Raw genomic sequence first — 25,944 nt, forward strand, 5'->3', positions numbered from 1 at the left:
CATAATGGGATACAGTATTACTGCCCAGACACCCATTTCTGGAGAATATTAACTCTGACACACCCAGCTGAACAACAGAGCAAAGAACAGCCTTCAGACAAAAGGAAGTGAAGGGCTGAAGTAATTCTTCATTCTCATAATTTTTGTTCAACAGATGAACTCTATGTATATTTTAAGTTACATTTAGTCAACAATGTAAAAACAACAGAATTACTATTTTTTTCACTCTGTGGTATAAAATCAAGGTGGGTATTATCAAACAAGACAAATTTATCAACTGCAGAACAACTAAATGCATCACAGCTTCAGGACCCAATGCGGGTAACACGAGAGGATGTGTGAGCCATCAGCACCATTCCAGTCACGTTCCTGCAGTCAGACAATGGGCTGCAGATCTTTACTCTTGTGATTTGGAAGAAACAGATAACCAAGTTTAACTACAAAACTCAAAATTGAATTTTCCTGGCTGACAGCTAAATATGCACTTTTTACATGATAAACAGTATTTAAGTACACTGAAAATGTGCAAACTGTATGTAACACTTGACAAATTCAGTTCTGTGAAGTGAGCAACTTATTTGGAATCACTGAGACAAGATGAATATGGAATCCTACTGTGTTATTTTAGCAGCAATTTAAAAGACATAATACTACAGTTTTTGTCAGCTTGTGAATCTTGTACAGTACTATCAGACTGCTTGGTCATTCCTACTTCCCTTTCAAATCCCATGAACAAAATAAAATACTAGTGCAAGAAGTACAACAGAGGAGAAAAATCAGAAGAAAATGATTATTATTCTCAGTGAGGTAAGTCCAGAGAACAATGGGAAGTATGACAGAAGATCAACGAGAAAGGGTCTGGAATAACAAGCCTTTGCTAGTCAGATTAAAATGACAAACTCTCATGCATTTGTCTGGGAGAAGAAGGAAAGTGGATTCAAAAGTGTATTTTTAACATGAAGACAAGGCAAAAAACAATCTAATATAACTTTTAAGTTATTTCCTGCTTTGAGAGTTGGGCTGGCCAGATGACTTTCAGAAATCCCCTCCAATCTCAATTATTCTATGGTGACAACACTTACATAGAACTTTAGCAGAGCACCATCTGAATTGCAACACCAGGATCTTCTTCCCAAATACTCATGAGCTGTGTTCAGCAGCATAAGCGAAGAAGGCAACATAGGGGTATCAGGACTCCCTGCAAGAAAGAAGTTGGTAAAGGTTAAAGTAGGACAGAGCTGAGTTAAATGCGAGTCAATGCTTCAACTGGCAAAAAGAAATTTTCTCTGGGGTAAGAAAGTGATGCTTGCAGAGCCCCCTACTCCCTTTAGCCAGCAAGGTAAGATGACAATCAAGTGTTTATTATTTATATTCCAAAGTTATATGGTAAGGAGCTCAACTCCAATATGTAGCAGCGGATGAAAAACCCACCTTCTTCTCCCTGGTTCTGCTGCTGCTGGCAGCAAAGGGATCGAAAAGCATCTTCCTCATGCTGGATGATCCTGTGCAGGATAATCCATGGAAGCACCGAGGAGACATATGGCTCTTTTGGTTCCTCCTGGACTGCCATGCTGCAGTCTATGATCTAATAAAGAAACATACATTATACAATCAAAATGATGCAAAACAAAGGTTAGGTGTAAATCCTTTCCAAAGCTGGCAATGCATTTTATCCTAAGGAAATAATCTGAAGTTGAGTCTCAGCTTCTCATAGCGTGGCTACAAAAATGATACAAATAAGATCAGCTGGTAAGGGAAGGATAGAAGATTTATTTCCCCTAGCCTGATGTTCCTCTTGCATCCTCATTTTCCATGTAGGTCTTTCTCTGTTAATATCACATACAAACGATGCACAGTAAGCATGAATTCTTAGTGCTAGTAGGCCTCATTATTGTACAAGAAACTTACCTACAACCCAACATGGAAGAGGAACTTAAACAAATTCCAGAATTCTCTACCAGGTTTTGCAACAACTGTTTAAGACCAACTGGCATCTTTAATAGATAATATATAAATTATGTACCCAAATACTCTGTTCTCCAGAATTCCATTACATTCCATATCACATAGAACTTTACACAATGAGAGTATGATTTTGTGAGAAGTGAAGATCTTTGGCTTTTACTGAAGTACATGAAAATTTGAGAATTGTAAGCACATTGAATTTTGACATTTACTAGACCAGCTTCTTAATAGAACTGAGAGCTTGCCATTACTTACCTAGACTGAAAAAAGGTTCATTCAGTAGTTTTCAGGTTTGAAAATACCTTCTGTAAACGGCAATATTGGTGCCATAACTTACAAGCTTCACCCAGGCAGTTCAATCGTACTATCACCATTTCAGAGTCTAACAAAACAGTGTTATTCCTTGGGTTATCTTACCACCATTCTATGATTATTTTAGGCAGCTTGGTGACTGAAGGTACCTGCTGGCACTGGCGCACTCAGTGCATCTCCAACATATTGAAATGAAGCCTGTGGTAATGCTCACATAATATGGAAATACTCAATAAAAATGTAACCAGAACCATCACTGCCAGTCGGTGGGAATTCAGACAGCAGCTGTACCATGTCTGGAGGTCTGTAGCACACAATCCCTCTTCCCTAGTGCCAGTGAACAGGTTACCTGAATCAGGTTGTTTGTTAATCGAACGAGGCTTGGTGTTACAGAAGAGTCTTTCAAGATGCTGTTAACTGATGATAATGAAGTATCTATTCCTGTGAGCAGCTGTGTTACCGTAGCAACCCACTCCTCTTTAGCAGAGGCTGCTGTCATATTAATCATCTGCTGAATTGCTTCATTCAAGGCAACATCTGAGCATTCAAAGCACTGCTTGTAATCTTTCAGTTTGAGCAGGGAGTCCTAGGGAATGTAAATACGAAAAAAATCTATTATAACGATGAAGAGTTTATTTTAAACATGAATGCACAGCAGGGAAAAGCAAAACTCTATATACAGTTAACACGGTTACTTTAATGAAATATAACAGAACACCTTTAAACATAACATTAAAAAGGACAATAGGACAAAAAGACAAAAGGTCCTGAATGGACCCAGGATGACAAATACACAAGTAGGATCTGAATTTTAAAAAAATCATCACAAAATCTTTCTGCTTTAATAAGAGATGCAAGGAAAGAAAATAGTCAGGAAAGGGATGGTTGTAGGTCTATAATTATAATGATCTGCAGCTGCATAAAGTTCCTACAGAAATAGGGTTTGGATATTTATGATCTTGTGCTACCATTTTATTACTTCATAAATAACAAACCAGCAACTATGAGGCTAGTGTTATAACAACATTGTCCTGCTTCTTTCTACTCTCCAAAGGTAGGGTCATGAGATGGCATGGAGGCCACAGGATTTAGTTCAGTACAGTTAAAAGAGCATCAGTCTTCTGTGCAAACTCTTTTTCCACCAGATAACCTGATATGATCAAATTGTTCCCATAGCTGAGCTCATTTATAATACACTGATTTTCATAGTGTCAAGTGGACTAACTCTACAGCAATTATACTGGATGCATCTATCAACAGTTTCTCATTCATGCAGCAGAGACATTACATCATAAAAATCACTCATATGCTAGACAACTAAGTTTCAGAATGGCTGTAAGTCAACAGCAGCAAAAGCAGGAAGTATTCACAGCAGGTGCAGACAGAACAAACCCATCCATAAAATATCTCAGCAAACTATTCAAGTTTATTTGAACTTACAGTTTTTCTGTTCATTTCATGTAGGCCTCAGCATCTTATATCTTTAGTCACATTCTCAGTCAGCACAAGCTGGCACATTGCTAATGTTGTTGATAAAGCTGTGGTGTTCAGAGCATTTACAGATTTGGTTCCATGTTTTGCTTTCTAAATAAGACTCGTTAACCATCAACACCCAACTCTAGCAATCCTTTCATCCTGTTTTTAGGAAAATCCCATACTAAAACAGATTTTTAAAGAAACAAACCAGACCTGCAGGAGAAGCAGCTGTGCTGGTCTCTCTGGTATGGATGTTACGAACTCCAGATGCTTTGCTCTGCCATAACCATTAAAGCACAATGTTGGACGAAGCAGATGCACCACTGCATTGTAATCTCCTGCCTCATACAGTCGCTGGATCTCTTCCAAAGACTGGCATCTCTCCAGAGATTTTAGGTTCTTTTCAATCTGAAAACATCACAGATAATATAATCCAACTTTCCACATATTTGACTACTGACACTTCTCCCAGCAGTTTAGCTATAGAGCTATCTCCAGGAAAGAAAACACCTACCATGTAATACTTCACCCATTCAACAGATTTTTAATGAGTATACACATGAGTATAGTAAGGCACATGGAAAATGTAAGGCACTATATAATGAGTATACTAAGGCACATGGAAAATGAGAAGGTGATTTGTGACAACCAACATGGCTTCACTAAGGGTAAATCAATCCTAACAGATCTGGGGGCCTTGTATGATGGGGTTAAAGCACTGGTGGATGAAGGAAGACTGACTGATGTCATCAACCTGGACCTGTGCAAAGCATTTGACACTGTCCCAGGCAACATCCTTGTCTCTAAACTGGAGAGACCTGGATTTGATGGATAGATGACTTGGTGGCTATGGAATTGGCTGGATATTCACAACTCCAAGAACTGTGGTCAATGGATCAATGTCCAAATGGAAAGCAGTGATGAGTGGTGTTCCTCAGGGGTCAGGACTGGGATCAGAACTGTTTGAAGTCTTTGCTGGTGACATGGACAGTGGGACTGAAGGCACTCTAAGCCAACACCATCAAACTGTGCCATGTGGTGGACATGCTGGAGGGAAAGGATGCCATCCAGAGAGACCTGGACAGGCTCGAGAACCTGTGCAAACCTCATGAAGTTCAACGAGGTCAAGTGCAAGGTCGGGGCAATCCCAAGCACAAATACAGGCTGGGTGGAAAACGGACCAAGACCAGCCCTGGGGAGAAAGACTTGGGGGTGTTGGTGGATGAGAAGCTCAACATGACCCAGCAATGTGCTATAAAGATTTTAAACTTTATTGCTTCAAAGTCCAAAATCAAACATTTCTACGCTGCAAGAACACATCCATCAGGGGGACTTCATCACAGGAGATTCTGCTTCAAAGTGCACCCAGCTTGTTACATGGAAAACAAACTCCTGAAGTAGAAAGCTCAGTTAAGCAAAGGTGATATTAATGTTTAAGAACAGAAAACAAAACACTGATTCAACAGTCTACTGCAGTCTATGCAGCTGCTTTAGTATTTTTGTTTTGCATAAATGCAATCTAAAGTTATACAGGACCAAAAGATCCAAAAGCTGTAACTCCTGAAAAGGAGAGGATGGTCTTGACATCATCTTCAAATCTGTGAACCTCTCCTTTGACTCTGAGATATAGTAATCCTCCATCATGAAAGAGCTAATTCATAAATGACATTTGAAACTGGGAGAGATGGAGTGGGAGGGATGGAATGGGGAACACACACCTGCAAATTAATTCTTACCTCTTCTAAAGAAACAACAGAATCAACATGTAGGTTAGGTAACCGTATGACGATGCTACACTCATTGCCAGCTTTAGCTTGTGCTGCAGTGGAGTTCTGTAGCATTTCAGTGCAGATATCATAGTTTTCAAGTGCCTGTTCCATGTCTCCCTAAAGAAACAGTACAGAAGAAAGCAATCAGCCACAAACTCCTATCTGACTACTGAAAGTTCAGGTTTCCAAAGCATGTAGAAAAGTTTTAAATTCAATGCAGGCACTGCCAGTGTGATTAGTGCATGTCCTCCCAAATAAAAAACAAACTCACTGACAAATCTCAAATGAAAGCAAAAATACTTAAAAATGCAACGTATCTTAGCAATTAGTTTAAAAACAGGTAAAACAAAACAGAAAAACAGAATTTGGCTTGCATAAATTTGCAAGATTTGTCTGGATTGCTAAAATCCCTTCCTTTAAAAACATGGAAGACCAAAACAGCAGAAATAACTCTTCCATTTGTGCAAATAAAACCACTGAATCAAGAAACATCCTTATATTCTGCAGAGCCACTGCATTCTACTCGCACTGTGCAACTGAAGTAGTTGCTGAAGTTGAGAGGTGAGGAGAGGAATGCAAGCTGCACAGGCAAAGTACAGCTCTGCATATCACAAGAAAAAATGCCAGTAGGTGTGCAGGAACTCTCATTTTTCCTCGAGTAAATTTACTGGAGAGGAATCCTTAGGCAAAAAAAAAAAAAGAAGAAAAGAAATGGAAGGAACAAGTTAGTTCACAGCTATGCAACTGACTCACATAACTAGCTGACAATTGATTTAAACATAATTAATGCATAAAAAAAGCCCTCTTTGATGTCCTGAGGAAGCAACACTTAAAGGGAAAAAAAGACTGGGATCAAATAACATTTCAAATTATTCCCTCAGTGATGTGTTTAAAACCCTCTGCTTCAAAATCTGCATATTAAATTCAACATCTTCAAAAGAAGAATTGTGCTACCTTGAAAAAGCAGAGGGGAGAGTAATAAAACAGTCTGCTTCAGTTAAAAATCCGTGTTTTGGACTGCCTGGGACTTTGATGGTATCCATAAGCCCAGGTCCCCAAAAATCTATGTTCTGCAGCTACACAATATGATTCCAAATAACTTTGGCACAAATAGGTTTTTTTTTAAGCTGAACATGAGCTAATTTAAACAAAGACTCATATATTAAACATATCTGAATATTTGCTTAGCATGTCAGATCTCCTACTTTTCCACCTCAACCCTTAGGGACAGTTAATTATACATAAGAGCAAAATAAAATCACTGTGTTTTGAGCTGATTTTATCCATGTGCTTGAAAAGAGCTGAGATTCACAAATCAGCTGCTTCTGAAGAGCATTGATTTTAATTTGAGAGAAGTTTTATTTGTTAAATCAAAAGTAAACCAAACCTGCAGTGCTAGAAAGCGAGCTTTCAGCCAATACACCCGAGTCACAAACTCCATCCAGCCTTCTTCAAACAAATCTCTTTGTGAAGAAGCAAATGACAGCTGCAACAGGTCTCCCAAAAAATGAGTGCCTGGGAAGTCAGGACCAAACTTTCCATTCACAGAGGCGGCTGGACAATTCCGTGGAGAAACTGCAAATCAGTTAATTACATTTTACCATCAAGTTACTAACATCCCATGGAAAGAGTCTGGTATCTCAAAGGTACTTAAAGGTAAACAAATTGATAGATCAATAAAATACAGATCTGGAAGATATTCATTAAATAAAAATAGCTCCAAAATCCAATGAATTCCTGGAAACATTTCTTCATATACCTTGAGTGTTTTTAGAGTCTAAAGAAAGAAACATCCAGTGCTCACCTGTAGAGCTCTTCCCTTTTGTCAGTAGCCACTGATCCAATTGCAGTTCCATGCAAGAAAGGCTCATCAACATCATATCCTTCAGAAAAAATAGGGAGATATCAGAATAAAACAAAACAAAACAAACCCCAAATCACTAAATCTGCAATTTACTTCAAAGAAAACCTTCATCTTGTCCTCTTGGGATTTCTATTCCCAAGCTGTAACTACTTCTTCCTCTGTCTAAAAGCTGTATAAAAAGCATTTGCAAATCAACAGGTATGAAAAAAAACAATACTTAGAAAAAGCATTTAAAAAGATAAAAAATCTTGGCTAATAAAGAAGGTCAAAAGTCCATATACATTACCAGTCATAATGAGAATCAAGGGAATACATTCATAAATATACTTCCATTTGTTTGAAAAAAGGGCATGTATAAGTGAAAAATACACAGAAATAAAAAAGACAAAGGATGTATAAAAATTTAACACCTGCTACATAGAGACACTTTTGTCTGTTTTCTAAATGAAGTCAATGGAACACAGCAGTTTTCAGAATTCATATTTCATTTGCAAAAGAGTAGAAACATTTGATCTGAAAAAAGTAATTTCAAACTGAAGTCATGCCAAAAGGCAAATAACTTCCCAAATGAATACACACTGATAACGTGGGCAGGTTCAGTGGACAAGTATCAGAACTGGTTTTATAATTCAAGAAGTATCATCTTCTGCCACTAAACTGGTTTAACATTAATTTAATGAATTTACCATTCTTCTATTTGCATTTGGGAAATCTACAAGTAAAATGGTGCTGCTGGGAGGGTGGGTTTGTTTGGGGTTTTTTTACTGTAAATTGCAGGTTATCCTAAAACTACCCTGTATTTACTCTAAAGCATCAATGCTGACCCTTAATCAGCCAGTGAGAGCAGAGCAGCCTCTGGACTCACCTGATGACAAATCAAAACTTTGTGTCATATCAGAAGCAAAGGGAAGGGGAAAAAAAAAAAAAAAAGAGCAACAACAGAGTAAAGTGGTAAAACATATCTATGTCTGTAGCATTTACTACATCTCTGTGCATGTGTGTGTGTTTATACACACACAAATACACGATATATAGAGTACACTTGCATGTAGCATCACCCAGATCTGTCCAGGAGCTCAGGAACAGCTCCATGAGCTGCAGGCCACCAGTTTATGACAGATACAACAGCTGGGACAAGCAGCTCCCCAGACAGAGCTAAGCCAAACCTGTGTCTGATTGCTGGATTTCAGCTGGGTACTTCTGGCACACAGAGAACACCACAGCAGCAAATATGGGAATAAGGAAAAGTGTTGCTTTACCTTGATATGCTGGTTACTCGAGTCCCTCAGTAGTGGATTGGGGAGGCTGCTACTGTGCTTCCTCCAGCTGTTATAGATGCTAAGGACCACCTCACACAAGCCAGGAGGCCACTTCACCAGAAACTTTTGGCTGATGACTTTTAGATATCTCATCATCAGCTCCAAGATCCCACCATTGTTCAGGTTATCCAGCAAGAATTCATGAACATCCTGTTTTTCTAGAAAGTAGATAAATACAAAGCCATACGTGTTTAAGGTTGAGGCAGATCATGAAACAAGTAATTTTCAGCAGTGTTTTATGCACTAATCTTGCAGCAGTTCTCCTGTGCTGCACATGTGCAGAATTCAGTTATTGTATTCCAATTTGTTTAAATGGGAAACTCCACACAACAGAGCTCTTGCACACAGTGATTAAGGAATCCCCCAGACTTAAAAAAATCACACCTGTTACCAACTGAGATATTTCTATACCATAAAATTATCTTTTAAAAATAGCATATACTTCTGTATCTTCTAGATATGATAGGAAAATACAAAAAATAAAGCATACAATATGGAAGAAACAACAGAGAAAGAGTGAGGGGTTCCAGTAGAAATCCTTACCAGATTCCATAAATGTTGTAGAATCAAATGACATTCTGTGTGGTCCAACATGCTGGAAATTCTCCTCTTTGATCTCTGATTGCACCTCATAGTTATTGAAAGGGTCCTCTTCCTCCTCAGGATCTAATTTCCTTAATCTGTGTGAAAGGGGACAAAAACCACAACATCAACAAAGCCCTCGTTTGTTCTTTCCTTACTAAGTGAAACCTAAACATGGAAAGTTATGTAAATTTTAACAATGAAAGCACGTTAACTGAAGCAAATTCAGAGATTTATATCAAGTTCCCAAATTTTGTCCAAATCAAGATTACTTCACCTTATCCATTTTGACATCTTCATTGTCCTCTAATTCACATTCACACTAAGAAAATCTTTCTTATTTTTCAATTTTTATTCAGCAATTTTATTAAATATATGAGGAGGCAATGCATCACATCTGCTTCAAAAAATAACACAGGTCTGGTGGTTTTAAGGTGGGGGCATATCAATCAAACAAAATCTCAAACAGCTTCCTCTCTATGATATTCTCACAATGAAGGGTGTTGCTGTACAGTACCTGGAAGGAAGGAACTTCACCAACAGCTCTTGAAAGTCAACCTTCTCCTCCTTTTTACACTTGGTGTTCCGAACTCTAGCAGATCTCCTTTTGGCTGTTTCACCACTATCTTCTGTAATTCTCCTTCGCTTCACTCCTTTCTTAGATTTATCACCTGCAGATATGTCACCTAGAAATATAATTAAAAGAAAACCCTCAAATCTGACAGGTTAAATTAACAAATAAAATGAATTAATTTAAAAAAAATTAATTATACAGCAACACTTGAGATTCATTGGTTTCCTTCTGAATGTAGTCCCAAAAAAAAATTTTTTAAAAAAATCACTAATTATAAACTGGCTATGGCATTTTGTATAAAAATGCTAGTATGAGGAAAGAAGCAGACATAATAAAAATGCTGCACTTCACTATTAATTAGAATTCGTTATTTTAGTCTTCATGAAGTTTCTGAAATGGGAACCAGAGGAGCCTGCCTTTAACTCCAGAAACATCTGTAAATTCCCATGAATATCAACAAAATACTGGTAACCCCTTGATAGCTTTAGATATGTAAATACATATACATCTACAGTATAAAATATTCAAACCTCTTACTACAGTTTTCAAATAAATATAACTGACAGCTCAGTTCTCTCAGGTTCTCAAAGTGACACATGAGCAGAAGAAAATCCAGTCACCTTTTTGAAAGACAGCTCATTCATTCTAAGGATCTCAAGGCCCTTCCCAACATTAAAAGCTTGATATGCATCACTGCTGGGATGGAATCACAATTCTGTTCTCCTTAAAGACTGAAAAACTGAAGTGAGAGTCAACAGCACAAAACCAGAGGAGGTCAGAAACTCCTGCACTGGAGGAACAATCAAGAAAAACAAATCAACTTGACTCTCAATTCCATTACATAGGAAAGTTAGTCCACTGTCCTGAACACTGGCCCTATGTCTCAGTCAGGAACCAATGGTTTTCAGACAGCTTAGGTGGCTTTTATTTTCTAATGTGAAGGGTTAACAGATCTTAACTCTCTAGAGCTCAACTTCCCTTTTTTCTATCAGATGTTATACACTTTCTGAACAGGTTCTGAATCCACAACATGCAGTTTAAAGACAGCATGTCCCAAAGCATTCTGGAGTGCTTTTAATACCCAGATAAGTAGGAAAGAGATCTTGAATCTCAGACTGAAGTACCTTGCTCACCTACAGTAGCTCCCGGTTCCAACGAACTCTGACTGTGACTTGGAAAGTTGGGTGTTGTTGGAGTGTAAGGTAACACAGGATCTGGCATTGTCATCACTGGGTTAGTGCTGACAGGAGTTGGTTGAATAACACTGACAGGAGTAGAGGTGGGAGAAAGGATCAGATGCTGGACTGGGTCTCTGTATTCTGAGAGATCAATTCTCTTTCCCAGACTGGGCCGAGGAGGATCACATGTTGTGAGGTGCTGATACATGGCAAGTAAAGCTTCTCCCAAACACTTCCACCTGCACATGGAACACAACAGCATCATGGCATCAATTCTTGTCACATTATTTTCTAAATTATATTTACAGCATTTTCTCCAGTAACTCAGAGATAACAAGAGCAGCTTCTCAGTGGGAGAGCAATACACATTTGAGTGTCAAAAATCTGCCCCATGACTAGAAAAGCTGGAGAATATCTTTCTATGTTTCCTGTCACATGGAACATGACAGGCCTGGAACAGAGGTCCTTAGGAGCTTTCCTTCAGCACTCAGCAAGCAAAAGTTTTCAGAGGAAACTGGTATACTGGTTGCAGTAAGAAAGAAATGGGAGTCACTAATGTGCCCAATCTCAAAGAATGTCTATGTAGTAGTTGCTGAGGGAATTACTCTACACCAAACCCTAAAACCAGTAAAAAATGTAGTGTCAAATAAACAATTTTCAGGTTCTGCATTCAGTCAACAATAAAAGAACTCACCCTCATCCACAACTAGGAGCAACTTACCTGCAATAGGACTTACATGCAAAGTCCATTAATATTCCAGAAAAATATGTGCAATAAAAAAACCAAATCAAACCCCAATCCTTCATAATAAAGACATACACAACAACTTACTAGTATCCTTCTATCTTGCTGCAAATAAATACTTGCAATTTTTTTGTTTCCACTATCCCAACAGCAAAAAGAATTTTTTAAAAGCTAAACTTACTTTGAAATTCATACACAAACTAGACATATATTAATAATCCAGTAATACAGTTTGAATAGCTGCCAAATCACTCTTAGCTACCTTTTTTTTTTCTTTTTTTTTTTTTACATCACTGGTTTTAAATCAAAAATTGAAAACTGATAGCTATGGAGTTTGTGCTAAAACAGTAAGCACACCAAACAAACCCATAAACTAATAACGAAACACTGGGGGGTTGGTTTGTCTTTACAAGGCAAAAAAAAGTGTTCTGAAGAAATCTGAAGCTCACCACAGCTGTGACCACACAGGGCTTCAGAGGAACCTTTTAAAAAGAGAAAATACAAAGACATACGTGAAAAAGGGAATTGGCTGGACCAGTCTGAGGTCTGGCTCCCTGTCACGCACCAGCAAAGCTTGTCTCTTCTTACGCAGCTCCAGCGCTTCGTCTATGATTCTTCCTGTTTCAGCTGCACTCACATTTACATTATGGATAGACATGTCACTAAGAAATAAAGAGAAATGGAGACAAGTTAAAGCTTTTGTTTGTTGGTTGGGTTTTTTTTTATTGGTTTGTTGTTTTTTTTTCTTAAAGGCTGGGGGGCATTAATTTCAAATCTCCATACAGTGTAACAAAAATAGTTTTAAAAGAAGGATTCGAATAACATTATTTTATGAACTTTATGGCATGCATATAGAAGTGTTCACCACCAGAAATCTTTGTTTTGAATGAGCAGCTAACTTAGATAGGTCCTGTAAATTTTATGGGCCTTCACTTTCTTTTCCCACTTTCCTCTTACCCACTCATACTACAAAATCCACACAGAAAGAAACAGTCTACTTTGCAGAGCTACACAACACCAAACTTTTAGCAATAAAAAAGAAATAATAAAGGACTAAAATCTTAACCATAATGTTGCAAAATATCTTCAGAGTTGCACTGGTCTGAAATCTTAATAAAGTAAGAATTTCAGCATCTTGGGTACTAATGAAACATACAGAGCCATCTGACTGTACTCATTTGTCAATAAAAATCAGTAAGACTCCCAAAGTAGTCCCAAATTTGTAACTGCTTGAGAAAGCAGTAATGTGGGGGGGGGGGGGGGAGTTTAAGGTGGGAGTTGTTTTGTTTTGGTTGTTATATAACATTATTATTCAGAAGGCAGGTTAGCAAGATATCACTATCACTAAAAGCATAAGATCTCAGTAGCTTTTTAGAACAACCCCAAATCCAAAATTTACACTCCAAGGGCAGCATGTACTGTAAGACAACATTCACCATTTAAGGAACATCCTTAAGGAATCTTTCCGGAGGCAAGGCTGCTCCTCAAAGATCTTCTCCTTCAGGACCAGTCCTTTGCTATATAGGCAGTCTTTTTCCAGAGCTTTGCAGATAAAGTACAAACATGCTGACAGAGAAATAGGAATTGAATGGTCAATGGCTGCTTTGGTTCATTCAAAGCTCCCAGTTCTGGGCCTCACATACACCACTGAATTCCACCCAACTGTGACATTTGCATTAATCAGTCCCATAGCTTTGTAATGTGTCAAATAATTACCTGCATATAGTTCAAATAGCCTATTATGTCTTTCCAGGTATTATATCCAGAAAAAGAATATAATTAATTTTGTTTAAACAATGCTTGCAGTACATCTTTCACTTACTTTCAAGATTTCATTCCGACACAGAAGAAATCAGAATCATAAACCAGAATCACAATTATTTACCATTTTTATGTTATCAAATGTCTTAACTGCAGATTCCATTGGTGAAACAAGCAGTGTATCCCACCAGGGCTTTGCTCACGTGTAATGACGTGAAGAGAATTAGAACCATTCCAGTGGGACAAACCTAAGGGATCAGATTCAACAATTCTGCCATCTTGCAACTTCTCTCCCAAACTTCTTTTGAATCAGTTCATGCACTGGATATTACCCAAATGTAAAATCTTAAGGTCAGTTATATCCACTGCTGTAACTACAATAAATCATACTAGGCTATGTAGTTTTATAGCCAAAACTATGTAGCTGGAAATCAGTAGAAAGACAAACCTAATATACATTGAAAGGGAAAAGAACAGTCTACAGGGAAACTTCCTGCAGAGGCTCTGATCTAAGAGTCCCAGTCATTTACTTTTAGGGTAACCAGAACTGATATAAACCATCATACTTCATCATGAAATTAAAAAATCTCTATCAGGAAACAGAAGTCTCTATCATACCCTACGTACTGCTTATGCCAGATACCACCCATACAATTGCATCATTACAATTTTTTTATTGGTATGTAAAATTACACATATACTGAGATTTTTTTCACACATCGTACTCACTTGTGTAGTCACTGAGTGTATACAGGATTGTGATAAGGTTATCTAAGCAAGGCCAGTGATCAGGATTACACCTGAGACCTTCTTCAAAAGCGTGACGAGCCAAAGGAAGGCGGATTAGTTTTATTGCCACACGACCAATTTTATACCAGAGGTTGACATCAGTAGAGTCCAGCATTACAGCCTAGAAAGCATAACAAACAACATCACATTCCAGACACACAGATCCACTTGTCTGCAGGGACTGGCACTGCTTTAGTTTTCAGCAGGATCACAACTGCTTTGGGGATTGAAAGGTGGACCAGTTATATCCCATATAGTGTCAGAAAGTACACACTATTCAACTATACATTCACATGATGTATGCGAAGGTGTATGTCTATATTTTAGAAAGTTTTAACAAATGTTAAGGCTCCACTGTTTTATTTCAGCTGCACTGTACCTCCAGATAAAACTCCATGGCTGTCTCTAAGTCATCTCGTTGTGCTGCCAGTTGTGCTAGGTTTTTATAGGTGGAATATTTCAACATCAAACCTGGGTGTTTCAGCCCTTCTTTCTCATCACCAGAAAGCACAGCCTAGAAATGATAAAGTAAATGCAATGTGGGCATTAGGAATCAGACAAGTAAAAAGGACAGTAAACAACTTGCCAATTGACAACACTGACATTTCCAGTTAGCCAATTAGAAATGAAGACAAGATACAGTAAAAGCAGTTTCTAAAGTAATGTTCATTCTCTGAAGGTCACTGACCTCTCTCAGAAGACGAATCTCAAGGAGCTCATGATAAGCTTTAGCAGACTCTTCAAATCGGTCATGTTTCTGAAGGTCCAAAGCCTTGTGGTACAAAGCAAAAGCTTCTGCTTCCTGGGATTAAAAAAATTAGAACCTATTTGGTAAGGTAACTTTATTAAATACAGTTATTACAGTATACTTACATTTACTATGTATATCAGTGGTTTCACACTTCTATTACTTCACTGACCTAAAATAACTCATTTGAGTGAAGTTTTAGTTTGCTAAAGGAGGGCCCAAGAGATAAGACAGTAACATAGCTTTCCTAAAAACAAGACATTATGCTAAACAATCTCTAACGAGAGGATGAAACTCCCATCAAGACAAAACTTCACTAACAAAATAGTGGGTCTACTCACCTGAGCTTCCTTTGTCTGTGTCTTATGACTTTTGAAGGTCCCTTCATAGTCATCCTCAACCGTGGAGCTCGCGTTGAGCGCCGCGATTCGAATCTGCAACGGCAGTTGGGAGGCAACAAGGAATGTGACACCTACATGTGTCCCAGTTCCCTTTGCAAACTGGATTCTTCCCCCCCCCCTTTTTTTTTTTACTTAAATGTTATAGGGTCAATACTGTGAGATCTCTACATAAAGTTACAAGAGCTGTAATGATCAAATAATATCAAAACAGTTTCCCACATGAAATCGGCTGAAAAGACAAAATTTCCAGTGTTTTACAAGCAACAGCTTCTCTAGAACAGACATGTGCATTACAGTGTTGGGGTTTTTTCAAATTCTTAAATTTACCAATAACTACTATCACTTCAAAATCAGTGGTCTCAGTATGGCAATTTATTCTTGGTCCCAGGAAAAGAGAAAATTCTCCATTTTATTTTTACCGAAACATCTCAATAAGCCCTTACCATGTTCAGAGCTTTTCACACTGTCTTTCTCCAGGATTAAGAGGAGGGGCCTAACAAAAACAGGTCTGGAAAGCAAACAGGATCCGAATATTTATTCTGTTTGTAAAGAAAACACTCAGAAGTAAAGACAAGCTGGGAATACTTTAATCAATAACCAATTAACTGTTCTACTTCACCACCACCCCATGCCAAGAGATAAACTGCCCAACCACTGAGGAACAATAACATGGAAGTGAATTTTAACTAGAGACAGAAAATAAAATACAAAGTTATTAAAACACATTAATTACTTCAGGATGGCTTTCACGACTTTCAGTTACTGTGTAATATTCAGTGAACATACAAGATAGTAACAACATTACACCACAAATCCCTTTAAAGACAAAAGCTAAACCCAAAAATGCTTCTTGAATACTCCGACACTTTATGAGCATGAATCGTTATAGCTTATGAGTTTGTCTTCAGTTGCTTCAAAACAAACCAACCAAACAAAAAATCCCAAACAAACAAACAAATAATAATAAAAAAGAAGTTTTCCTGCACCTTACCTACAGCACAAGCCACAGCCCTTACAGATACCTACAGAAGAGGAAAGTTAAAAAATGGAGGGTTATCTGTGTCAGACTGACTTTGCAGCAGGCCATAGAGGCTGGGGAACCCATTGCTTAAAGCACCATCTGCACTTGGAAATTCCTCTGATTAAAGCAGTTTTCATTCCTGCCATCCCTGTTAGAACAGAACCAGTGTTTATAACTCACTTGTTCTTTCTGAATACACTGACCAACCTCTACAGACCACCTCTACTGCAAAAGCAAGTTGTAGCCATTGCATACACACTTGGGTATATTAGATTTATGCAAACAAAAGAAACTGAGCTTTTACTAACCAGTATTTCTTCATTCTGAAGGAAGGATACTAATATTTCCAGTCTTTTTACCAAGGATAAAAAGTTTAAAGAGGTAAATACGCATTTATAATCTGTAAGCAATTTTTCCTCATAACTAAGCCCATAATTTAGATTCAATTAACTGCCTGAAACATCATGTTAGTAAAGGCAACAAAAAAATGAAAAGAAGTCTGTGCTGCTCTTTTAGAAAAGCTTCACTGTTACATGATAAAACCTTCCCATCGACTGAAACAAAAAGATGACACATGCACGACAGGCTAAAAACAGTCTTTTATACGGGAGACTACATTAATAGAACAGTAAGTCCAGAATTAACCACAGCAGGAAGCAGTGGGAGTTTTGAACTATAAGCTGAATTAACTCACACATCATCATGATTAGTTCTGTGTGTAGACAAAATAATGCTTTGACAGGAATTTCATTCATTCAGCAATGATCATTTGCTTGCCCATGCACCACTTGCTTTCCCTGCCTGCAGCTAAATCAGACTGACAACTGCACAGCAATAAAGCATTTTTCTCTTTAAGTCACTAAATAATCATTAATAAAACTTCCAGTCTCTTTCAGGACAAAGACTCCTTGTCTACTTTGCATATGGAGAAAACACATGCCCAGAGATTGGCGGGTGCCTCTTTCAGATGTATCGAATGCTACACATTTTGTCAGGAAGTGCAGTTGCTCATGACATCTAAATAAGTAAGTTTGTGTGATCCCAAGTCAACCACAATATTTAAACTGAGTGGCTTGAAGTCCACTCACAAATATGCCTATTCAAAAACATGCCCAATCTTGCTCAAGGTGGAAGTCACCAGCAGAGACTGTGGTCAAGAGTTAACTTCCAAGGTCAGACTGCCAGGGAAACCACAATTACAGAAAACATGGGAAAACAATTCTAATTCTACTTACTATTTACACCAGAACTTTGTAACATACAGGAACTCAGTAACAAATACTTAGCACCTCTCCTCTCTGGTGTTTACAAGTTGAAAGTGCATAACCCAACAGAACTGTGTAATGCTCCTGAAAAACAGGGAAAGGGTTTCCTCCACACAGCTTCATATTGGTGTGTCAGGTATTTGGGGGGCTATTTCATTTTAAACCAGGCACTGTACATGATTGCAAAACTAATAATGAACTGAGTTACAACAGGGTCCTAATCTCTAGGAACTGGGTATGCCACTACCAGACCTTCCAGAGGACCACAGCTACAGCAGATAAGTAGGAAAAAAGAGAACTACTCTTTACTATAAACTATTACAAAGCAATTTTAAGAGTGTCTCAGCTATAAATCTGTGGCTATGACAGTCGTGCACATCTTGAAAGGCAACAAGACTTTTGCCTTCAAAATCTTCTCTTTTACCTTAGTAGTTTAACACTCAGGTAAAAATTCCAAATGTCAGCTCTTGCTCCCAGAGCTTGTGTTGTCAGCTTCAAAGTAAGAAACAAAGGGAGTGACTCGGACTTTCCTGGCTTTTATTGTCGCTGCTACACTCGGGATCCACACATTGCAAACACGTATTTGTTAAAAAAAAAAAAACAAACAAACCAAACACCACTAAATCTTTGTTTGGGATTTTCTGTTTGTTTGTTTGTTTGTCTTAACACTGCAAAGATCCGCCCGCATTTCAACACAAGCCGGTTTTGCCGAAACACGGTCACTTTCTGCACGGAGGGGCAGGGACGCTGCTCACGCCGGCACACCGGAGGGCGGCACAGGGGGCCGGGAGGAGGCGGGAGCCCACGCTCGCCTCCCACCGCGGCGGGAGAGGCACGGGAGAGGCCGCCCGGGCCGGGCAGGGCCCAGACACCGGCTGCCCCTCAGGCCGCTCCGCGGGGCCGGGCGGACCGGGACACTCACCTGGAGGGGCCGCCCCGGGCCTGCCGGCGCTGCTCCCGGGAGTTCCCGGGGGTTTCCCGGCGCGGGTCCCTCCCGCTCCCGCCGCTCCCCCGGGACCCGCCGCTCCGCCCGTTTCCACCGCAACCGCCTCCGGAGCCCCGGCGCCAACAACGGCGCCTTTCATTGGCCGAGCAGCCGCTCCCCGGGCAGCCAATGGGAGCGTGGCGCGGCGGGAGGCGGGAGCGGGCGCTGAGGGTATGAGGGGAAACCCCGAACAGGTGCGGAATGAGCGCAAGGTCACCGCGTTTCCTTAAAGCTTCCCGGGAGAAGATGGGAGGCATCATAAATGCCCCCGGGAGGTGTTTCAGCATGGTGACGGCAGCGTTGCAAAATGTGGAATGTGTGAAAATTTTCTTGAGAAAGGATGTTTATGAAGTTTGATCTTTGTGTGCTTTCAAGCCTAATCAAGAAGAAAATAGATTCAATCCGTGAAACAAGCTCTAATTGATGTCCAGGCATTAGTAACATAAATCACCTGTCGGTAGAATTGCCTTGTTAAGGCAATTTGAGGCTTGCCGTGTTTCCATGATCTCAGGGGGAGTTTAACAAAGCTTGGGAAGGAGGGTTGTACCACTGATAATGAACACAAAGAACACAGAATTTACGGGTCAAAGGGACATTTGGTAGAACACCCGGAATAAGGAAGAAACTAATAATGACAACTCAGAAACTGCTCAAACAGCTTCGATTGGGTAAAAGGTAATTCAGGCAGGGGCAGATCACAAACCCCCTCGGACTCACAGACCATCGACTCAAGAAACCCACCGACCCAAAACAAGAGAAAGACTGAGCCTGCAGACTAATTAGCATGAGAAGTGAGAGAATCATTAACCAACAGAAGATGGAATAACGATTAATAAGAAAACTGGTTAACTTATAGCCAATGAACATTAATGCCTTTGTTTGCTTAAATGTATAAATAGTAAAAGGTTTTGGTAGTGGTCGTGCTGGCTTTGTGGATTTGCCACACAGCCCCTCCCTCTGCAAGGAACTGTAAATAAATCCTATGCCTTGACTCTGTGCGTGGATTGGCCTCTTGCACATTGGATGAAAGAACCTATTTTGGGACAACAGTTGGACGATGTGAGGCAGTGACTGAAGTCAAACACTGCTGTGACAGCTTCCTGTGGAAGTAATTTTATTTATGTGTAAGGTGGTCATACAGCAGGGAGTTCTAAAGAGCAGGTATGCCATTCACAGCCCTACAGAGCTCTCCATGTCAGGACAGCCTGAGCACAGAGACTGGTGAGGCCCCACCTGTGGGACAGAACCGCACGTTTAAAGCCTCCTCTTGCTACATCACATCCCACTGACAAAGGTAAGCTTGTGCTCAATCACCACTGACTGAGCATTCATTGCACTGAAACACCATTTAGCATGGTGAGAGTCCTCTTCCTCTCAAATGTATGATCTCCAGTGTCCCATTTGTGTTAATGCCTTTCTTTCCATCATGGCAAACCAAGAACAGGGTTTTCATGAGCAGCAGCATCACACTGTTGTGGTTGAAGAGTAACTTGCAAAGCTATGGTAATTCTGTTATACTTTTTTGTCAGTAGTGCCCTGCAGTGTGCTCAGGGCCTCACTGGTCCTCTCTAGTGTAAATACACACAAAGATTGTCCACAGTTCAAAGGTTTGAGGCTAGGAAATGGTTACTCAGTGTTCAAAATCAGAACATCACCTTTTTGCAGGGTATCCTTGAGTCCTAAAATACTGTCAAAACTACTCTAACGTTAGGTCAGTGAAGGAAAAATAGGCCACCTCTTCAGATCAACGTGAAGTAAAATGTACATTCAGCACCAGCAGTTTATGAGGGAAAACACCCAGCTGCAAACTCACAGAATCTCATTCTGTGCTGACAATCCCCAGCACCCAGAAAGTATCAAGTGGCTCAGACCGAGGTCTTCATAATGATCAACGCTTCCATTAATATTTTAACTGCTCTTATAAAAGAAAGTTTAAAGTCCATGGACCATGAAATTCTCAAGATGGTCTTTGCCCAGCACTTTTTCCATCATTTTGCATTACTTTAGGATGTTTTGGCAGGTAATGCCAGCAATGCAGACACAGCATGGAAACAGGTGGGAAAGTCATTTTATTCAGGTATCTTTGCACAACATAATCTTTTCCAAGCTTTCCCTCTCCGTCCTTACTTCTTCCTGCTCTGCTCTGCAATGCTGGGAAAGTTGTTTCCAGGCATGATCCCACATGAGGAGCAGCCAAGGGTGAGGGGATGAGGGTCAACATGGCCCAAAAAAGGAGAGCTGGGACACAGGGCAGAGCAAGGTTTCTCTGAAGGAAGCAAAGGCTTTAGCAAGAGTTTGTGCTTGTTCCTTCATGAGGTAGAAGGATCTCCAGGAAACGCAGATCAGAATTAAAGTGAGGTTATTTTCTACATTTCAGTATATTCAGCTCAAGCTGGTCAAGCCCTTTGCAAAGCCAGGGCTGTCCACCCCTTCCCTGCTGCACAGTACTCCTGAGTTACACTGTGTCTCAGACTCAGTTCACCTACCTGTGCATTACCTGAGTTTCAAAAACTTTTGGTGGAAGAGACCTCCTGTGAAAGTGGAGAGACCTGGGCAGCCACGATCTCTGCTTCCAGGCTATAAGACCTACAACCCCCCAGTGCTGTAAACCAATAAACTGACACTTATCAAAAGAGGCTTTGCTACAGTTTATTAACCAGATAAGGTGTAGACCCCCAGCCTGATACACAAATTTGTGTTTGGTATTATATTCCTGACAGATTTGGCAAACATAGAAGTTATTTCTGCTGCATAGGGAACAACCAACAACCAACTTCAAATTGTAATTAGAAGGAATATTTTCAACTGTCTTGAGTCATAAACTCCAATTAGAATGACAAAGGACCACAGAAGCCCCCTTCTGCCTTGCATTCCCGTGGACCCCCATGTCCCAAGGACATGCTCTCAGCTCTGCTGAGCTCCCTGACCTCAACCTGACAAAGTAACAAAGTGGAAAGGAAACCAAAAAACGTTTTCAGTGTCAGTGGAAGGCAGAGATAACACCACACATAAAAAGTACCCTGCTTTTGTTTTAATAAAATACCACATGAATTCCAGTTATAAAGTGAGGGAGCATATGGGTCCTAAAAGCCCAAAACACTTCTCCGCTGGAAACACCAGCCACAGATCACAGTGAGATGCTGTGTCGTCCCCAAACTCCCCGTCACAGCGGGGTGAGGAAAAGTACTTTGAACTGAGTAAATAACAGAAATTAAACTGGCAGGAGCAGAACTTTCAAAATATTTTTCTGTGGCACAGTGAAGGACTTCAGAAGCGATTCCCTCCTCTAGACATTGCCATCAGCACACGGACATTCAGCCCTGAGAATCTTGTGGACAAATAATGATTTGTAGGAGCAGCCACTGGGGGTGGCAATGACAGAGGACAGAGCACAAGGTCTGACATGAGACTTCAATGTCTAAACTTCTCTCCTAATAATCACCTCTTTTTCCAGAAAAGGCTTTCAGGAAAGTCTGAAAAAGAGAAAAATTTCACTTCCAGGTCATCTTGTCCAGCCTAGGACCCTTCTGCTGCCACAGAGAAAGAAGGATTTTTCTGCCTTGCATAGTATGAGAAAATCTGGATAAACCTCAGAACCACTCTGGTCCTCAGTAAGGCCAAATGTTCTGAAATTAAACTTTTACTGCTACAAGACAGCTTTGTGTAGGCACATGCATGGCCATCACCAGAGGGCAAGGGCTCAGCTGGGCTCAGGCACCATGAGAGCCTTTGTGCTACGTGACAGGCTGGAGACACTGACCTTGAACTACCTCAGTAAAATCAGTACAGTAGATTGCCCCACTCTTCAGCTTTGTGTGCACGGGGGGGATGCAAAGACAAGAGTGACTCATTCAGGTGAAGATGTAGAGTTACATAGATTTGATCACAAGAGGGAACAGGTAGATAGATGGAGCTGGTCATGTCTGGGTTGTCTTCACCATTGCTTTGTTCCAACCAGCTGCTCAGGGGATCACAGGAATGTCATGACTGTCTTGTTCTTGCCGATCTGCCAGGGCTCCAGTGGGTAAAAGCGGATGACAATCCTTTTGGATATAAGAGCAAAAATGTGGACAGTGGACAGGAAACATTATTTTACAATTAAATATTATCCCTGCCCAGTTTGCAACATGGTAGAAAATCTGCACTAAGGTCTCAGTGTCTTACACTTCATGGTATTAATTTAACAGAAGCAAACATAAGCTGTGTATGGGCAGGGTACAAACAGGTACCAGACTTCACCCACACAAATAAAAGCAGACTGAATTTCAACAGTCTGCCTATGAGATACTTGTCCATTTCAGAAGGGCTCAAGCAAACTCTTGGCAGGGATTTACCCCAGCAGCATCCAAGAGGCAGGGAAATGCTATTATCACTCTCCTTTGGGGAGAAGGGCACAGAGGGACATGGCTGACCTTCAGGAACAGTCCTGTTCCCACATTTGGCATGGTGATCCCACTGTGAAGCTCTACCAATTCCTATGGGGTTTTGCACCAATTTCACCAACTGAACTACTGATCTTCAGAGAACAGCTAAAGCCCAGACTGTTCAACAAGTGCAAACCAGTACACAGTTTTATCTGGCCCCAAACCACATATCTGGGGTTCAGCATCCAAGAGCACTTAAGGTTTGCAATCTAGTCTTGGATCTCTATTACACCTTAACCTCCTGGAGGACATGGGAACTGTCCCAGCCTTGCTGCCCTTAACATCCCCTATACTTTGGTTTGCCGTGCTCCACATCTCGACGGACCACACAGAGCTGTGGAGCTGATGGAAGGGACGATCTCCCTCTCCCTGCCCCAGGGGTTATCCCGGTGTCCTTGCCCTCGGGGCGAAGGCGGCGCCGAGGCCGATGCCGCCCGGCCGGGCCGCACTCACCGCTCGGTGCCGAGGCCCAGCTGCGCCGTCAGGACGTCGAAGAAGCGGGCGCTGTGCCGCTGGTTCTGCTCCGCCGTGCCCACCACGCCGATGGAGGAGACGACCAGCTGCGCGCAGGGCTCGGCCGAGCCCGACAGCACCATGGGCAGCCCGCTCCGCACCGTCACGTTCACCCGCTGCCGGCACAGCCACAGTTAGGCCCTGCTGCCCCCGGCCCCGCCGCTCCCGGCCCCGCCGCCCCCGGCCCCGCCGCTCCCGGCCCCGCCGCTCCCGGCCCCGCCGCTCCCGGCCCCGCTGCTCCCGGCCCCGCGCTCACCTCGGCCGGTTTGCCCAGGATGTCCGCAGTGGCAGCGCACAGGGTCTGGGCCAGCCCCGGCGGCAGCCGCTCGGCCGGCAGGTTGGTCTCCAGCTCCACGAACGGCATCGCGCTGCTCCCACCGCGGCCCCGAACGCCGCCGCCTGCACCCGCCCGGCCCGGCCCGGCCCCTGCCCCGCCCCCGGGCAACGGTGCCCCGGCGGGGGCGGGCTCAGCCCCGGACCGCCCGCAGCAGCGCCGGGCTGCCCTCCCGCTGCCCTCCCGCTGCCCTCCCGCTGCCCTCCCGCTGCCCTCCCGCTGCCCCTCGCCCTTTGCCGGCGCCAGTCAGGGCTCAGGGCTTTCTGTGCTCCACCGCAGCTGCACCAGCTGGCTCTCGGGCCTTTGGGGTTTACCGTGTGCCGTGCTGGGATATGCATTAGGGGCTGTGAGACCTCACACATCTCCCCGGGTAAAATGAGTTTTGTGGCAGTCAGTCCTTTTGTGACATTTCAGGTCACTGCAACAGGCACCTCTGCACCTGTGTGTGCAGGGAAGGTTGAGAGTGGAAGCACGGTGATTTCTCGGAACAACCAGCACCACAAGAAATTAAAAAGCAAGCAGAGAGGTTTACTCCTTTATCCACTGTGTATTAATTACCAGGACTTTGAGAAATCAGGGCTTTGAGCTGAGTTGATAAAAGTGACCCCGGCAGGCTGGCTCGCAGGGACAGCCTAATCTACAGATCAGAGGTGTCTTAACTAGAGATCAGAGGTTTATTAGAACCTGAGCTACTGTCCAGTGAGGTTCCATGTGCTCATTTACAGCGAGGGGTTATGAACCAGCTTGACTGAAAGGTCATCTTGTTTAAGGCACAGAACTGTTGTGAAAATTGGCCCTGTGTAATGTGACTTCTTGAGTTTCTACAGTCCTAGACAATGCTAATGAAAACTGATGGGATTGCTCATTCTTTTTGCTGAGGGAATTGCTTGGCCTTCACTGCTGCTAATGAAGACAATACTGGCACAAGGGGCCGTGTGTACAAACCAGCCAGGAATAAGTCTGGGAAAAGATTTCTAGGAGAGAGATTGTGAAGTGAGAGACCCAAAGGGAGAGGGGAGGGAGTACTGCAGGCTGGCAGGGGGTGGCTGCTTGCGGCAACAAGCAATAATACAGATGTTCCCTTTAAATCCAGGAAATCAGCAAAAGAAATTACCCCAAAAAGTTAGATTACAGGGCAAATTTATAGAAATGTATAATCTTGTAAATAGATGGTCCTGAGTTTGTCACCAAAACAAAGGCAGTGGGGGTACTCAGCCACCTTGCAAATCCTGGGTGCAAGTCCACCCCTGCCTGTTTGCTGGGTGTCAATGACTCGAGGGAAGATGCCTTTTAGAATCCATTTTTCTCTATTTTTTTCACATTCCTTCAAATATCTCTTTCTCATATTCCTTTCTCATATTCCTTCAAAAATCTCTTCCAATTTCATTGCCCCAAAAACCCCATGTGATAAGAAACCAGTATATCAGAAGGCCTCTAAAGGGAAAGAAGATTTAAGTATCGGGTATCAGTAATTAGAACTGGACGGGGGACTGTCACAAACATCTTTAAAGATATGCATTGTCCTTTGCTCTTGATGGTTCACCATGTGAATGGCAGATTGTTCATGGTCTCACAGAGATCTTATTAAACTAAACACATTTGTTTTATTGTTTCTGTCTTGGATCAGGCAATTAAAATGCTTGTAGGGGGATGAACAACCAAGACAGGACAGCACAGCAGCAAATAATCTCAAACACGCTCAGCCTTTGGAAAATGATGAGTTTTTTTTCTCTCCTGCAGACATTTGCAGTCTCATCATCCACTTCATGATTCCACTCTCAATATTACAAAAAAAATCAACCACTTCCCATTTAAAATTTAAGTCAGTTGTGGACAATATTATGTGAATAAAACATCAATAGAAACATATTATTCAGCTCATCTTTGGGAAGAAAGGAAGGGTGGGAATAAAAATGTGC

General features: G+C 41.5%; 2 protein-coding genes across 7 annotated transcripts in view; both read right to left on the minus strand.

Annotated features, from left to right (window-relative positions):
* Positions 1-19,287, minus strand: part of CABIN1 (calcineurin binding protein 1) — a 110,303-nt gene extending 91,016 nt beyond the window's left edge. For 2 of the 6 annotated variants that reach the window (XM_051805418.1, XM_051805416.1), the window contains exons 1-18: positions 15,927-16,423; positions 15,424-15,516; positions 15,023-15,136; positions 14,714-14,848; positions 14,275-14,455; positions 13,221-13,350; positions 12,297-12,446; positions 10,995-11,278; positions 9,805-9,973; positions 9,249-9,385; positions 8,646-8,863; positions 7,327-7,405; positions 6,910-7,097; positions 5,490-5,639; positions 3,967-4,161; positions 2,627-2,863; positions 1,432-1,585; positions 1,083-1,198 (exon numbers count right to left, since the gene is read on the minus strand). In XM_051805418.1, the coding sequence (XP_051661378.1) occupies positions 1,083-1,198; positions 1,432-1,585; positions 2,627-2,863; positions 3,967-4,161; positions 5,490-5,639; positions 6,910-7,097; positions 7,327-7,405; positions 8,646-8,863; positions 9,249-9,385; positions 9,805-9,973; positions 10,995-11,278; positions 12,297-12,446; positions 13,221-13,350; positions 14,275-14,455; positions 14,714-14,848; positions 15,023-15,136; positions 15,424-15,516; positions 15,927-15,929 (2,733 nt within the window). In that variant the 5' untranslated portion in view covers positions 15,930-16,423. Of the gene's footprint in view, positions 1-1,082; positions 1,199-1,431; positions 1,586-2,626; positions 2,864-3,966; positions 4,162-5,489; positions 5,640-6,909; positions 7,098-7,326; positions 7,406-8,645; positions 8,864-9,248; positions 9,386-9,804; positions 9,974-10,985; positions 11,279-12,296; positions 12,447-13,220; positions 13,351-14,274; positions 14,456-14,713; positions 14,849-15,022; positions 15,137-15,423; positions 15,517-15,926; positions 16,426-18,691 lie in introns of those variants that run through there. The other 4 variants (XM_051805413.1, XM_051805412.1, XM_051805419.1 and 1 more) reach the window with 4 other exon arrangements.
* A 2,100-nt stretch (positions 19,288-21,387) lies between these two features.
* Positions 21,388-24,113, minus strand: DDT (D-dopachrome tautomerase). The gene is made up of 3 exons (XM_051805444.1): positions 23,948-24,113; positions 23,632-23,807; positions 21,388-22,797 (listed from the first exon to the last, which is right to left on the minus strand). Exons 1-3 carry the CDS (start codon positions 24,053-24,055, stop codon positions 22,725-22,727), a joined length of 357 nt encoding a protein of 118 aa, XP_051661404.1. The 5' UTR covers positions 24,056-24,113; the 3' UTR covers positions 21,388-22,724.
* Positions 24,114-25,944: the final 1,831 nt, after the last annotated feature.

The sequence above is a fragment of the Manacus candei genome, unplaced genomic scaffold (genome assembly GCF_025592945.1).
Source record: "Manacus candei isolate 608988 ecotype Guabito, Panama unplaced genomic scaffold, ASM2559294v1 h1tg000064l, whole genome shotgun sequence".
NCBI lineage: Eukaryota > Metazoa > Chordata > Aves > Passeriformes > Pipridae > Manacus > Manacus candei.